Source organism: Vitis vinifera, chromosome 12 (assembly GCF_030704535.1).
Source record: "Vitis vinifera cultivar Pinot Noir 40024 chromosome 12, ASM3070453v1".
Taxonomy (NCBI): Eukaryota; Viridiplantae; Streptophyta; class Magnoliopsida; order Vitales; family Vitaceae; genus Vitis; species Vitis vinifera.
Window position 1 is genome coordinate 6,288,657 of NC_081816.1, and position 16,089 is coordinate 6,304,745.

The 16,089-nt window shown below is 34.9% G+C and overlaps 2 protein-coding genes across 11 annotated transcripts; one reads left to right on the top strand and one right to left on the bottom strand.

The window, feature by feature from the left end:
* Positions 1-494: 494 nt before the first annotated feature.
* LOC100251719 (uncharacterized) lies at positions 495-7,695 on the top strand. Of its 10 annotated transcripts, none has more exons than XM_002271162.5 (10): positions 495-1,053; positions 1,168-1,283; positions 2,518-2,659; positions 2,744-3,037; positions 3,132-3,279; positions 3,798-4,754; positions 4,858-5,096; positions 5,190-5,263; positions 6,013-6,121; positions 7,219-7,695. In XM_002271162.5, the coding sequence occupies exons 2-10, from the start codon at positions 1,228-1,230 to the stop codon at positions 7,249-7,251; spliced, it is 2,052 nt and encodes a 683-aa protein (XP_002271198.2). In that variant the 5' UTR covers positions 495-1,053; positions 1,168-1,227; the 3' UTR covers positions 7,252-7,695. The 10 variants fall into 10 exon arrangements, with proteins under 10 accessions (XP_002271198.2, XP_010657234.1, XP_059596967.1 ...); XM_010658932.3 differs by having other exon boundaries at positions 495-990; XM_059740982.1 differs by having other exon boundaries at positions 517-1,053; positions 2,518-2,668.
* A 425-nt stretch (positions 7,696-8,120) lies between these two features.
* LOC100267064 (small ubiquitin-related modifier 1) lies at positions 8,121-15,712 on the bottom strand. Its single transcript, XM_002274913.3, has 3 exons — positions 15,496-15,712; positions 8,523-8,672; positions 8,121-8,430 (listed from the first exon to the last, which is right to left on the bottom strand). The coding sequence occupies exons 1-3, from the start codon at positions 15,583-15,585 to the stop codon at positions 8,365-8,367; spliced, it is 306 nt and encodes a 101-aa protein (XP_002274949.1). The 5' UTR covers positions 15,586-15,712; the 3' UTR covers positions 8,121-8,364.
* Between the last annotated feature and the right edge of the window lie 377 nt (positions 15,713-16,089).

The following is a 16,089-nucleotide window of genomic DNA, read 5'->3' on the forward strand; positions in this document are numbered from 1 at the left end:
CACGCGCTTTAAATTCCCCTGGTTACGAGTGATTCATGCTGACATTTGCGAAAAATAAAAATGCAAAAAAAAATTGTGGGGCCCATATGACTGTGTTCAACTCCACTCTTTCTTGCTTCCTTGGCAGTAAAAAGGTCGTGGATAAACGAAAGAAAATGTCGTCTTATTTAGATGTAAAATGACACGTGGAAGTTTTTTTATTATTTATTTCTATTTTGACTTTTTTTTTTAAATGGAAAATGCATGGTATATTTTAATATTTGTTTAAATTTTTTTACTTTGTAAAAAAAAAAAAATTAATTTCTAGAATTTATAATTTGTTTAAAAATTTTATTTAATTTTTGGTTTTATTAAGCACCACTTTAGGATGTAATGATTAATACCTAAATTACTTTCCTTCTAAGCAAATGTGGACATCTTAAATGTCAACCTCGAAACTTTATTAACGTAGAATCCACAAAAACTCAAAAATTCCCCGTGATTGACTCCGCAACAAGAAGATTGTAGAGAGCGCGTTTGGGTAGAATGTACACAACAGATACACAGTAGAATTGCCCCCACACGCGTAAGTGTGAGCGAAAACCCAAGTTCCTCGGCTCGCCGACCTGTCTCTCCGAACCTGACTCTCCCCTCTGCAAGACAACGACGATCCTGGCGGGAAGTATCAGATCCTTTGTGCGAATTCCCCATCCTGCCCCTCTTCTCCACTAAGATAACCTCAAATTTAATGATCGGGCCTACGTGTCCTTGACGGCTTCCGGCTCCCACACTCTTTAAGCCATCCATTTCTTCTCTCAATTCTGGAGAGAGAAACAATGGCTGTGTTTCGGTTTCGGTCGTTTTTCTTTTATTTCTGAAGCGGTCTATTTCGCTTTTTCCTTTTTGATTTCCGTACACTCCGCTGCGACGTCACTTTGATTGCTGTCTGTTGCGCTGATCTCTTCTATCTCCGCCGCTCACCGGCGACTCTCTGTGTTATGAAGTTCGGCGGTGATTGCTTCTTCTCTCTCGTTTCCTCTTCTCTTCCATTTTCATGGAATTTCCTTGATCGAGGTCTCTTTGACGTATTTTTTTTCTTTTTTCTTTTCCTCCATTTTTTAAGGAGTTGTTTGATTTTCCTTTTTCCTTTTATGTTTTTGATTATTTGTGTTTTGAATGTATGTGCAGTGAATTGTGGTGTTTTTGGTGTGGATTTGAGCTTTAAACTGGGGTTAGAGCCTGTTTCCAATGGGGAAAGGCGAAGATGGTCGATGCGTGTTCCCTCTAACAAGCGTGCAGATTGGGTAAGAATGTGGATTGTTTTGTGCTTTATTTGATCAATTATTTTTTTATTTTTTGAATTGGATTTTTGGTTTCACCTGAATTCTTTGCATTGGACAGCGAAGAAAAACTGGAGAATTTGAACTTACTGCGTTTTTTGTGATGTCTTGAGGCTCATGATATCTCTGTTATGTCTTGATCTTCTTAATAAATAAGATTGAAATTTAGAATATATTCCGTGATACTTCCCTAGATCATGGAGGGGAACACAATCCTAATTATTTCCCTTTCTGCTTTCTGGACATTCTCGATAGTCTGCTTTTAAATGTGATTTTCACTTTTTTGGAAAAAAAAATATTTTGGAGAAAGAAGGATGTGTGTGGGGTTTTTTCTCTCTCTCTCTCTCTCTCGTTTTTTTTTTTTCCTTTCCTGTTATTTAAACTATTTGTGATGCTATATATTCTCCAATGATTTTCTGTACAAGTCCAATCATTGGGCATTTTTATTGGCATGAGTAGAGCGCATTCAAAGGAGTTCTGTGGTTACTGATTATTCTCAGTGTGGAAGGAAACTTACGCTTTGATGGGAACTTGACATGCAACTGAAGGCTTAATTGTAGAGAAAGAATTTAGAATAAGATAACTTAGGGATTCGCCACTGATCGTCAACTGGTATTTGATGAACTATATTTTTTTAAGCAGAAATTTGGGAATTTGGCTCCGTAAGCAGAAATTTGTAGGTTTAGTTTTATGTTTTGTGTTATGTTACTGAAATTTTAAGAATCATTTGAAAATTTCAATTTCAATGCACAAAAGATGAGAATCCCATTCAATGTAGGAGAACTTTCATGCAAACAGGTTTGTGTCTTGTATTACCCCCAAACCATGGGCTGAGTTGGGTTCAGTTGCCATTTTGTTAAATCTTTTCTTTTTTCATGTGATTGACACATTAAACACACACCCATCCAAAAGTTAATTTCATACTTTCGACGTTATTTAGGTTTAGCATTTTACTTATTTGTCACTTGAGGTTTTGTATTGGAGAGATGTGATTGTTGTCTCACAAGCAGTTCTTTATCCTTTTTTTTTTTACCCTCTCCACCACTCTCCCCTCTTCCTCTGTCCATGTAAAAAAAATGATTATTTTGCTTCATTTTGTAACTGATTGATTTGTAAATCATGGAAGATATTGTTGATATTTGTTCGATTTATGAGTTTGTTTACTAAATTATATCTTTTGTGCTATGTTTGTTTGCAGGGACCTACAATCATATCTTTCACATCTTAGCCTTTTCCTGGCCCCTGAAAGTAACAAATTCTATGTGTTGGTAGACAACCAACCATGGTTGAGAGAAATAGTTTCACGTCCTGCACACATATGGCAATTGATGGTTACTAAGGTTACTAAGGCATTATTGTTCACATTCTTTTTCCTCTTAAAATGATAATCACTCAATAAAGTAATGTTTTTAATTCATCTGCAGTCCAGGTTGTCCCCTTTTGCAAACAAAGCCCGTAGGGAGAGAAAGGAGCCAAAAGAGATGCTTGAGTTGAAGGGTGGCTCCAAATCCAAGAATAGTAAATCAGAAAATTTTCAAAAATGGTTTACATTGATTGATGCTGCAACATTGTCTCGTAAGCGGGTTCTGCTACCCGTAAAAAATTTTAGTTCATCTTTGCTTTTGAACAGCGAGTTGCATAGAACATTATATGGTTTTATTGTGTTTGAAGTTGCTTGGAAAGATGTTCGTGGTATCAACTATTTGAATGAGCTTCAGGTATTAACTCTTCTTCATGCTCACCAAATTATTTGCAGTGTATAACAGAAGAAGTTGTGGACCTTGTGGTGAATGGTTTCCTTGCTCTTTGCAGACTGATACATCTCTGGCTATAGAGGCTAAATTTATGAAAAGATGGGAATTTGATAGCATAGCTCAAGCTGCAGAACATATATCTTCATGGTTTCCAGGAACACATGGTGATCGGCATCTCTTGAAAGAGTATCTGGATTCTGCCATTGGTATTCCTTTTCATCTCATGATTCCTATTTTACTGGAAAAACTCTTCTACTTATTTTTGTACCTATTATGAATTCAGGTTATTAAATAAAAGCAGAAAATAGGTGCCTATCCAAAAAGGAAAAAGGCAGAAAATAGGTGGATAAAAATGAAAATCAATTAGATGTGCTGTTTTGTAGATGCTTGAAACAAATCTTTCAGAGTCAGAAATATTTTTGTACAATGCGATTCTTGGGTCTTTTATCGACTAATCGAAATCTGAAAACAGTTTACCGGGATGAAGTTTTTGTAACTATGAAGCTATAGTTTGAGTCAAAAATATTTTTGTACAATGTGATTCTTGGGTCTTTTATAAATCAATAAAAACCTGAAAACAGTTTACCAGGGTGATTTTTTGGAATTGTGAAGCTATACCAATCAAAGTCTGGTTGTGGAAAACCAAAACAGTAGTTTATTTATAACATTTATCTGACATGTGAAGAACCATTTTAATTTTTGGTTTTATTTGGAACTTTTTCAGGAGAGGTTTTCTATGATGCTGAAGAAGATTTCTTGCCAACTAGCCCTATCGATGATAATGAAAATAATGTGTGTGATGAGGACAATGCACATCACAACCTCAGTAGCGATTTTAGTGTATACCCTGTTAGCATGGAAAATAGGACAGGTATACTGCATACACCACCTCCTCCCACTGGACCCTACAAAAGAAGAAAACTGACAAGGTCAATTAGGACTGGAGTTGACGTATATTCTGAGGAAACACAAAGTGAAGCTGTGGACTCAATGAATCATTCTGAGACCTTTTGTAAAAATGATTGTGAAAGTGCCATTGAACCTACTGAGTACTGGGATGTTTTAATTTTGTTTAGGTTCGACGACCATGACCTCCCATTTAAATTAAGTCAAATAATTATGTCTGATTTGCGGTTGCTAACTTTACTAGAGTCCGGGCTTCCATCTTGGGTTATCTTCCTTCAGTCATATCCAGGGTTTTGCCATCTCTATCGTCCATGGATGTGTCCCTTGGCAAGAGCTTTATACGTGTTTATTTCACTCGTCACTGTTCTCATAGGGTTTTATGATTTATACAAAAATGTCCCAGTTCTCAAGGCAACTGCATCTCGCTTGTGTGGACCTCTTTTTGACTGGATAGAAAGTTGGGAGATGATATCAAGGATTAGGTACTTGGGAACAATGCTATTTCTGCATAATTTTCAGAAGGCCGTCAAATGGTTCCTAATGATGACACGCACCACAAGGTCCTTCATTTCAGTGCTCACTCAACCCATGGCAGAGCCCTTTATGGAGCTTTTAGGTTTCATTCTACCATTGTGGAATATGTGTGTTCAAATAGTGGAGAGCTTCGGTTCATCTGTTTGGATTTTGATTGATTCTTCTTGGAACCTAGTTGATGACATTGTAATCGTTCTACTTTCTCCAATATGGTTTATCCTATCTGTTCTCTGGAGTATTGGTAAGTCATTGGATGATCTAGATTATTCATTTCTTGGTTGAAGGCTTCTGAATTATGAGTTCTGGGATTGACGGTGTGTTTTCTTGTTTGTACTATACTGCAGCAACTTCTATCATATACCCTATATTTTGGGTGCTTTGGGAAATCCTATATGCTCCGATTCGCCTGGTCCTATTGTTTTCCAATTTTATAGCTTTCATTTGCTCATTCATATGTGATGTGCTCGGAGAAATATGGCAATCTCTAAGTGGCCTGTGCCAGCTAGGCTCAGCGTCTCGTACAGCACTGAGCACATCTGAGGTTTCCATGTGGCGTTCACTTTGGAATGACCTTTTCTCCCAGGTTGTGACATACTTCATAATTGCATTTGATAGCAACTGTAATGTGAAAATATAAATGGTCTTTGTTTTGATTGTATTTTTCTTGAACTTTCAGGTTTTCCGGGCTGTTAGAAGCATTTTAAATGGTTTCGTTGCCTTCTTCACAGCCTGCAACAGACATCGGCTTAGGTATGCTATAATTTTATTTTTCCTTTGCATTTCAATCTGCCATAGTTATTTTTGTCTGTCTGCTCATTTTCTTCTTAATTTTTAATGAAAAATATATCTAGAAAGACCACTTTGGCTTCAGTAGTTCACCTAGTCGATTATATTGTGACGATGTTTTCATATGAAGGTTAGGACAGGAACCAACAGTACAATATTAATATTAATAAGATATTTTGCTGATGGTAGTCAGAATTTGATCTCTATATATTTATGTTTTTCTACTAATGTGGTGTAGAAGTTTTAAGAATGGATTAATGAGTGGAAATGTGTTTCTGAAGTTTTTGAGTGTGGTCCCTTCTATCATATTTTCTACTGTTGAAGTAATTCCACGAGAAGCAGTTTCCACCTGCCCTCTGGAGAAGTTCAATGGAACTTTCTGGAACAAATTCACTATATATGAACCTTAAGTGTCCCTAGGAAATATCATTATTCCTTGTAGTTGATTACGGACCCTCATTTTATTACTTATGCATTTTGAGTTCAATTCCTTATTCATCATTCACAAATGCCTGTTGATCTTAGCAGTTCATAGAAATAAAATAATGATAACAAGTTCCTGAGGTGGATTATGCTGAGGTCTTTATTTTTGGCAAATTGAAAATTACTGCTCTTGAAATTTTGTGGTTCATCAAGTCATGTCCCCGTTTTACAAAGCTGAAGCAACCCATCCAACTAACAATTCTTTCATTGTTATGTTATGCACTATGCAGCATTTATAATCATATACAGGAGTTCATCCAAAAATTATATGGCCCACCCCAAAGGTCAAGGCCTTCAGATTCTAGACATAGTAGACGAACACGTGGAAGCCGAAATCAGGTAATATGCCATACCTGTAAACATGCACATACAATGTGTACCGCTTGCGCACAGTATGATGAATATTTGCCCCACACAAACATGTGCACACACACACAGAAGAGGCACTAACTTTTGTAGCCTGCTTGTGGTACGAGAGCTTCATCTTTGGGTTACTAGTAAGAATGAATTTCATGTGACATTATTAAGGAAAATCGGCCATGGTGGTACCATTTTGAGTTAGTTCCCTGTCATTCTTTGGTAGTATCAGGCTAAAACCTTATGATGTTTGCTTGAAGGTTCATTGGTCCTCAAGGAAAATTGACTCTGAGTATCTTGATTTTCATGGGCAATGGATCAAATTCAAGCTATGAATTATAGATTTACAAGTAGGCATATATATCCCTGAATCATTGTTGTCCTTACCAAAGTTAAATTGCTGGTGGTGTTGCTCTTTGATGACAATATTTGTAGCAAAAATTTATGATGATTGGTTTGATCAGTATGAACCCCATGATTTCTAACCATTCATAGGTTCCCTGTTAAGTTAGATAGATGAAGCTTATGAACTGGATTGGTATACTTGTGGATATCAACAGGTCCAATTGAACTGGCATTATTACCTTCTTTTTTTTATGCAGGGGAGCAAACAATGACCATGACTTTCGAAATTTTCCATTAGGTAGTGCCTAAAACCACATGGTGCCCTAGTCTGGTGCTATATTTAGCATCAAATATTGAAATAACTGCTGTTTGCTTCACAGCCTCTGCTTCATCCAACTCTGGTCAACATTATTATAAAAGCTAAATAATTTCAGGATTCAGAACTAATCAGTATTTCTGGTACTTAAATGTCATGTTGATAAGGTCTGCATTTGTCATTTGCCACTAGTGGACTTAGATGGTGTGGAAATCAGACGAGAGCAATTTTATTCTTTCCAGTAAAAACAAAAAGATGAAAAACTTAATTTACACTTGCTTGTAACATGAGTTGTGTATGATATGTTTTTGTTTAATCTCTTTTGGGCAATCACTTTAAGAAATAATATTAGACAATAAACATTTTAACACATTATATTGTTGGGTTAGGCTAATTCTGTTTCATTTTGGTAATGCAGTCAGAAACAGGGAGGAAACTCCACATTAGGTAAGCAGTTCAGCCGGCCTTGGAGCTTTAACAGAAAGTAATAGAGTGGGAACCCGTTTCCCAGCAGCAAACACCTTCCATAGGACGCAAGAAAAAGCTGACTCCAAACAAAACAGCAACCGGGGAGGAGCAGAGGTTCCCTCTTTAATTCCGGATTCTGCACCAAGTTACTGATAACTTAATGCCATAAAGAAAGAGTTCATTCTTTTTGTTCTTTCCCAACTTGTCATCCATTCTTCTCCATTCCAATTTTCTGCTGTCCTCCCTAATAACCCTAACTTGATGTATTACACCTCTTCTTTTAGTTGTCATTTTCAGGTGACAGTGTTGTAAAATTTAATGTACAGGATTTCTGGTTTCTATATCTTTAACCTTCACATGTTTTTGGGTGTCCATAATCCATATATGTATTCTTACTAATTCTCAACGTGAAAATGAATTCTAAACATTATTGTGTTTCAGCATTTGAAACCCTTTCGTTATACCATTGAACTGTCTGATGTGACGTGAAAATTATGTGACTACAGAATGTTATAAAAACCCAGGAAAACATAAATGGTAATTTCAATTTTGAAGGGTAAATAGTAGTTTCAAAGGGTATTCCTGTATCATTCGGACATGGATTTTCGGCTTATGGAGGTAGCATGAGATCCGTAGTAGGCGAAAATTACTCATTGAAGGGATAAAATGTGTTCTGCTATGATTATCAATCAAATAAATAAAAAATTATTTTATATATCAATGCATTGTCCTATCTCATATGCGAACCCACTCAATCTACGAAAGTGGCAATATCATTCAGTCCTCTCTCTTAATGTTCCATGACAACATTTAAGATGGATACCATGATTTAGGGGACTAACTCCCACAAAATAATAACAATAATAATAATATTGTATTTAAATTATTTTTTTCTTCTAAAAGAGCGGCTGTGAAATTGAGCTTCCCATCCAAAACTCAAAAATCTAATAAGATGTTAGCTGCAGATTGTAGAAGAGAAATCTAAACATATTTATAAAACAAGACCAGCAGACAAACTCCAAGATCCAAACATCCAACAAACACTTTCACATAGTTTAAAAACCTTGCTTCAAGCGTAGGACTACTAGCTCGTTACTTAAACACAAGCACCGCCAGTTTGGTGCAACATTGCATCTATCTCGTCGCCATCCTCCATTTCTAGCTGTGAAGCAAAGGAAAGATAAAAGCATCAGGCATCCAGGCAATGGGGCATTGGATTCCAACTCAAGGATAAGATTAAAATGAGAGAGATACCTCATCAGGGGTTTGTTCTCCCCGGAGACGACGACCATCAAACAAGAATGCAATCGAGTTGAGGTCTACAGATTGTCGGTCACAATAAGCATTCATGAGCTTCTTCAGCTGTGTGCTTCTTTTGATCCTGAAGAAAACTTCATTCCCATCCTGCAATAAAAAACACAACACATCCTCGTCATCTTGTCCAGGAAACCTAGCAAACTGCAAACAGAGATATTTTTAGTCCAAATTCTTAGAACTTGCTCCCATAGTGATATATTTCAACTTTCAATCCAAAAAGATTTTTTTTTTAGAAAGTCCCATAATATAGGGTTCCAAAATTTTGGCCCGTCCACCTATATTTTTTGCCAACTAGGATTGGGCAGCTGCTCTGTGCCGTTTGCTTTTTCCTGCAAAATGGAAATGCATCTTGGGAGTAGGAACACAATTTTCTTGTTTTTGTTTTTGCTTTTGTTTTGTTTAATATATAATAATAAGAATAAGAATAATAATATATATTATTATTATTTTGTTTTTTCCCAAATGTCAATATGTAGCTCAAAGCTGCATCATCTATAGTGAAGAATTGTATAAATCACAACTGCAGCTAAGTTTCTATATCATTTTATTCTTTCAGGAAACTTGCACTAGAAAAGTAACGGCGAGCTTTACTAGGGTTGGTATTTTAAGAAATGCCATAAAAAATGCATTAGCTGCACCTTTTTCAATCGATAATCTTTATGAGCCGCCACATCTTCTGGCAACCTTTTTAATAGATAATCTTTATGGTGCATTAATTAGCACAATAAAAACACAAATGCAAGCCCCCCATTTTGAACCATCTCACATTCCACAGTGTAAACCCACACACCTCCCACCAGTAATCCAAATCATTCTCACTCCCACGCTGAAATCCCAGTTCAAACAACACAGCACCCTGTTTTTCCTTACCCCCTAACCATTCTCATTTTTTAATGTTCCAAACAATTCTAAAGGAAACCACCACCCCTTCACCCCCTCTCAGTTCATTTATCCATAACCCTAAGGCAACTAGCAGAATGAAGAGACTGATTAGGATTTATGATGGGCAAGGATCTCTTCAATCAATAAGAAATAATCGTCCATGTCCTAGCTAAAAACCGACTGACTGAAAATTCTCCAAGACATGTACAATCTCAAAGAGTGCCCAGGCAATTCTCACAGCCCCAAGACAGTTTCCCAGGTCTCTCATTGGTCATGGGCCAAGCGTTCCCACTAGGTGAGTGAGAGGTATGGTGTGGGGTTGTGGAAAGCTATAAAGGAGTGGTGTGGAGATGAGCCACTTTGTGAGCCACTTTGAGTGGCGGATGTTTGGAACCTTGAAGGTGAAGGGGGTGGACGGACCCCTCTCTTTTCTCTAGGGCCTTTAATGATTGGGAGTTGGATTTTGTGGAGTGTTTTCTGCAAAAGATTCAAACAATTACGGCATACAGGGATATGGAGGATAGGGTGATTTGGTCAGCTTCAAGGCGTGAGAACATTTTAGTCAAATCTCTCTATTTTATTTTGGAGCCCGGATATTCTCTTTTGTTCCCAAGTAGCAACATTTGGAGGTCGTGTGCGCCACCTAAGGTGGCTTTCTTCTCTTGGGAGGCATATTGGGGGAAAGTCTTATTTGTGGATCGGATTCAAAGGAGGGGGGTATTATTTAGCAAATAGATGATTCCTTTATCTCTCTGAAGATGAGATAGTTGATCACCTTCTTCTTCATTGTGTTAAGGCGCGGGTTCTTTAGCGTTTGCTTTTTTCCCTCTTTGGGGTGTCTTGGGTTCTTTCCTGCTTGGTGAAGGAAACTCTTCTTGAGTGGGATGGGTCTTCTATGGGTAAATCACATAAAAAGGTTTGGCTAGTGACCCCTTTATGTATATTTTGGACAGTGTGGAAGGAAAGGAACTTGTTAGCGTTTGACAATGACGATTTATCGATTCAAAGATTGAAGAATTATTTCGTATGTAATTTGTGGTCTTGGTCTAGAGTATCTGTAGATATGAGCCCTATTTCGCTTGTTAGCTTCATTGATTGGCTAGACTTGAAGCATGGGTATCTGATGTTTTTTACTTCGTTCCCTCTCCCTTTGGGATGAGCCTTTAGGCATTTACTATATACTTTGAGGGCACTGCTTTTGGCGTCTCCTCTTTTCTTTTTATACTACTTCTCTTTACTTATCAAAAAAAAAAAAAAAATAGCCAGGCCACCACAAATCACATGGGGCCTAAAGCAGGTAGTAGGAGATCTTCCCAGCCAGCAATGATTTGCCTATACTGGCCATTAGTTTGTCTATACTGTCCAATCTGTTGGCTTGGGACTTTAGCAAACTGATTTCAAGATGGTTTTTGAGCCTCCCTTGTGAGGAAAGCTGAGGTATTCCTTAAAGAGAGTGGATTCCAAAAGGATTTGAAAGAGAATAAGTCACTCCTAGACATTCCAATCAATCAGCCCTCCCAGACATCCTTGACTACAAATTCCTCAAAATACCGGATAGAAATGACTCTACCATCTCCTTTTAAACCTCAGATTCCAACAACTATGATCTTCCACCAAATGCCAATAATCAGTTACCATTAGTTTATTAATAACAATATTGAACAAATTTAAAACCGATCCTTTAAAAAACTACTGCAAGCACCAAACCTTGGACCAGAACTTTATGGTTTCCATTACCTGCAGATATGCTATCATGAGACCAAAACTCAATCCATCTTACTTTAATAGATTCCAAAGTTCGATGCCAAAGGGTCAATAGGCTTCTAATTGTTAGAAACTTAGACCACCTTTCTCTTTTTCAAATCAAGCATTTGATTATTTTACCAAAGCATTTTCCACTCTAAATCCCCTAAAGAGGATCTCTCTGAAGTTTTTTCAATATACTTCAGACTAGTATGACATAACAAAGGAAGACATAGCATAGATCCATAAGTTGGAAAGAATGCTAGCTAACAATTTTTTTAATTAAATTTCTACAAATAAGTATAAGCTTCTTGGGAATCCTCAAAATTCAGAGATTTATGCATTTTTTTAATTTCCGCACAGATGCATTAATCACCATACCCATCTATTTACAATAAATTCTTACACTAATAAACACAACATCGGAACACATGATGCTAATTTTTTGCTAAATTTAAATGAAGGGGTCAAAGAGTGATAAGATTTTTAAGCTTGCAACTAACACACTCAATTTTTATAACTTCAGTAAAATTTATTTATTTATTTATTTCACAATTCTTGACAGTATTCTTGTATAGAGCATAATTCCTAGAAATTTTAGCATACAACCAAAATATGGTAGGTCACATAAGGCAACAAGACACTTTCCTAGAGAATCCACTAGGGCAGAGTACCTTGCATTTAAAGACTTGTTGAAAGTCACAAATACTAAATAAAACCTACACATACAACATTAAATTACCAGCTTACTAAGTAAATTTTGAGAGACCAGGCATGAGAAACATGTCATGAAAATCTAAATTAACAATCATCCTGGTTTTGCAATTGCACCAAAAACACACACACACACACACACACACACAACAACAACAAGAAGAAGCACAAAAAAAACATGCAAGCCCAATAAGTTAGTAACATTCCAAAAGACAAAAAAGAGAAGCAACAGAATAAACATATGGTCAACAAAACACTTGTTTGAATAAAAATCCTCCACAATTTGTTGGTTCACCAGAAAAAAGAAAAAAAAATGGCACTTTTAGGTAAGATATGAAAGATGAAGCGAAAATGAACTTTAAGCTCTCTCTTGTAAAAGACTTAGGGAATATTTGTTTTATTGTTTAAAATTCAAACAAAACTGAATGCATAATTTTAAATGATATGTTTGTTTTTATCAATGTCTAGATGTTGTTCGCTGTGAAGCTTGTCTATTTTTACTAATTAAAACATCTTAAAATTGAAATTAGAAGCATTTTTCCCTACAAAAAATTAATAAGCTTGTTATTGTTCCACATAATTATGTAAGATATGTAAAATGATTGTCCTTAAAAAAAATTATCATTATGTTTTTTATTATTTTAAATATTTATTTTACCAAAAAATCTTATCCAATAAAAAAATTAGTTCCAAAATATTGTTTTATATAATATTCATATTATCATTATAAAAAGTTTAAATTTCATTTTATAAAAAATAAGTTTTCTCTTTTAGAGGGGATTTCAGGTTGTGTATTGAGGTGTACTTCTCATGGATGACAAGAGCATGAACATGGAGAGCATAACTATTCAAGCATGCTTGAGTGCACCTAAAGCTCAACCACTTCCTAGTAATAGGGCCTTGCTTGCCAAGGTGTGCATCTTGTTGGAGAGGCACACCTCATCCACTTTATTTTTCTTTTTTAAATACTTATATTATGAAATTTTCTAATTGCAACTTTGACAAATTTTTTATTAAACGTTTTTTTGAGAATTTGTTCAGAAAACAAGTGGTTTTATTAGTATAAGTTTAAGGTGTTTGTTATAGAGTATTATGAGAAACATTGGAATTATGAAGAATACTTTGGGAACTTTTGCATTGTACATATGTATATATTACCTGCCAGGAGAATAAGTATAGCAAATGTTTTTCATATTAAATTCCCAAATAGAATTTTGTTTTTAAAAAAACTGAAAACTATTTTTAGGAATTGTTCTAAAAGAATATAGAAAAAAAATAAAAATCACCCTTTTTGTAACTGTCAAGATATTGACCACAATTTTCTGTTCTACCAAAATACTAAGCCTAATTATATAACAATTCTGGCCAAGAAAAACCAAAGAAATGGTTACTAATAAAAATGGACGCATGCCTAAGCATGAGAGAATAAGGTGAGAAACTAGAAGTTAAATCTGCACTTAGGGTCTTAGTATCAAGTTGAGTAGAGTAATTTGAGCCTTTTATATTCCATAACTCATAGCCTTTTTTATGTGCCATTAGAGCACATATTTGAGCTCTAATCAAATATCAATAAAAAGGAAGAAGCGTTTTGATTTTTTTCTCTTTTTATGGACAAAGCTTAGGCCTTGTTTTTTTTTTTTAAGTCTTCAAACTTACAAATGTTTGTTTTTTAACTTATCCCCCCTTTTTTTTTCAGACAATTGTATTAGATGAAAAGAGTGATTTTTATTTTTATTTTTTTGCTTTGCTTGAAAAAAAAATAAAAAATCAGGTTTCCTCTTTTCTCAACCAAGTTTCTACAACACCAAAACACTAACTAGGTTTTCAAATATTTTATTTTGATTATATAAAATAAGAAGAAATATGATAGTTATTTTTACAAGGGCAAAAACATCTAATTAATAAGTTTGAGACGTTTTTATAGACATAGTATTCAAACATAAATTTAACTTATTCAGGAAATTGGTTTTTTTTTTAAAAACAGAAAAACATGTTTAACAACTAGAAAAACAGAAAATGGTTTTCTATCTAAGAAAGAAATAGAAAATATAGTGTTTTCTTAGGGCATCTTTTAGTTGTTTCCAATTGATTTCACTTGTTTTTTTAGGATTGCTTTAAAAAATAATTGTACAAATATCGACAATGATTGAAAACAAAACACTACAAATAAAAGTTATTTTTAAAACATATTTGAAAACATAAAAAATATGTTAAAAACATTTGAAGTTTTAAATCCGACTTTTATTCTACAAAACATCAGAAAATAGTTTTAAAAATCGGTTAAAAAAACAATTTTTCAAAACCATTTTTGAGAGCACTTCTCCAACAAAGCCTAAGGGTCTGCTTGACAAATGTTTTTGAGAATAGTTTCTTGTTCTTCAAAAAAAAAAAAAAAACATGTTTAACATCCAGAAAATTGTTTTCTATTTTCTGTTCTTAAAAATAAAAAACAAGTGTTTTTAGAAAACATCTTTTAATTATTTTCCATTATGTTCCCTTTTTTTTAGAGCTATTATAAAATATAATCCGACAAACATGTAGAATGATTAAAAATAAAGCATTACATATAAAAATTATTTTTAAAACATATTTAAAAATATTAAAAACGGGTTCCAAACTACTTTTGTTCTACAAAACATCAAAGTGTTCTCAAAAACGGTTCTCCATACTGACTTTTGCTCTACAAAACATCATAGAGTTCTCAAAAACTATTTTTCAAAACTTTTTTTAAAAATAGTTACCAATAGGGCCTAAGTTTTCGCTTTTCTTTTTCTTTTTCTTTTCACTTTTTCCACTGGGAAGACTTAATTGAGTTGATTTTTTTAGGTCTCACGACACAAACAAATGCAACGAAGTGTTTAACCTTCTCTCTTTCTCTCAGTCAAGTGAAAGATAACGTCAATTTTCCCAGCAATTGCCAAAAACTAAACTCAGAATAAGCACAACTCAGAACCATTAGCAACATTTTCAAAAAATCAAAATTCAAACAAGAACATCACGTCTACAGAAATATAACAAACCCTCAAAACAATAATCAAGTCGCACATAACACTTGAAATCCAACAATGCCAAACAATGAACTTGACAACTGGAAGCAATCAATCAAAGATAAACGTTTCATCACCTTCTGTTTGGTTGGTTAGAAAAACTGAGAAAGAATAAAATGCAATAAAATAACGAAATTTTCAATTCCAAGATTTATGTCGGTATGTCACCCCCAAAAAAATGTTGAACAGTTGCATTAGGCTCAGTTGAGTGAGAACTAAAATTGAAAATTTGAAACTTCCAATTTGTCCCCTTTCCTACATCTTCTCGGAGGAAAAACGGTTGTCGTTTCAAAAGATCAAAGAAAGAAATCTCCAATTTTTATTTTTTATTTTTTTGGCGTTCTTCGATTTTCTCAGCAACCAAACACGAGGTAAACGAGAACAAATACACAAATAAACAAAAATAACAAAAACAAAAGCATCCAAAACAATGGTTAGCAGCAGAACGGAGAAACCCTAAAAGAAAGCTCCAGAGAAGTGGCAAGACAAAAGAAACCCTAATCGATTCAAGTGAAAGAACGTACCTGACCCTTGACCTTGAGATTGATGTGACCCGATTGGTCGTTGGGCTTCTTATCTTCGTCCTGAGAAGACGGATTCGCCACGCCTGACATACTCCTTCGTTCCGGTGACCTACCCTACGTTTCCTTCCACCGTTCCACGCTCACCAACTCTTGGGGCTTCGCATTGCTGTTTATACTTTATACGCCACCGACAACTGTTTTCAAAGTTGGGCTCCGGCCCAAATCCATTGGGCCCCGGCCCAAATCCATTGGGCCCCGGCCCAAATCCATTGGGCCTATCCCTTCTCACTATTTGGCCCATTACGAAAATAGTAGGTTTGGGTGCTTCCTCTTTTGATAGGCGTTATAGGCCTTGTTTAATTCGCTTTATTGAAGCTAAATGCAATATTTTAAGTAAAATGATTTTTTCATATTTATTTTACCATAAAAAATAATAAATAAATTTAAATATAATTAAAAATTAATAATAAATATATATTTTAAAATTATTTAATCTTTATATATAATAGTTAAATATGTAACATATAAAATAAAATAATAGAGAAAAATAATTTATTGATTTTAAGCTTATGTTTGATTCTCATACAATAGTAA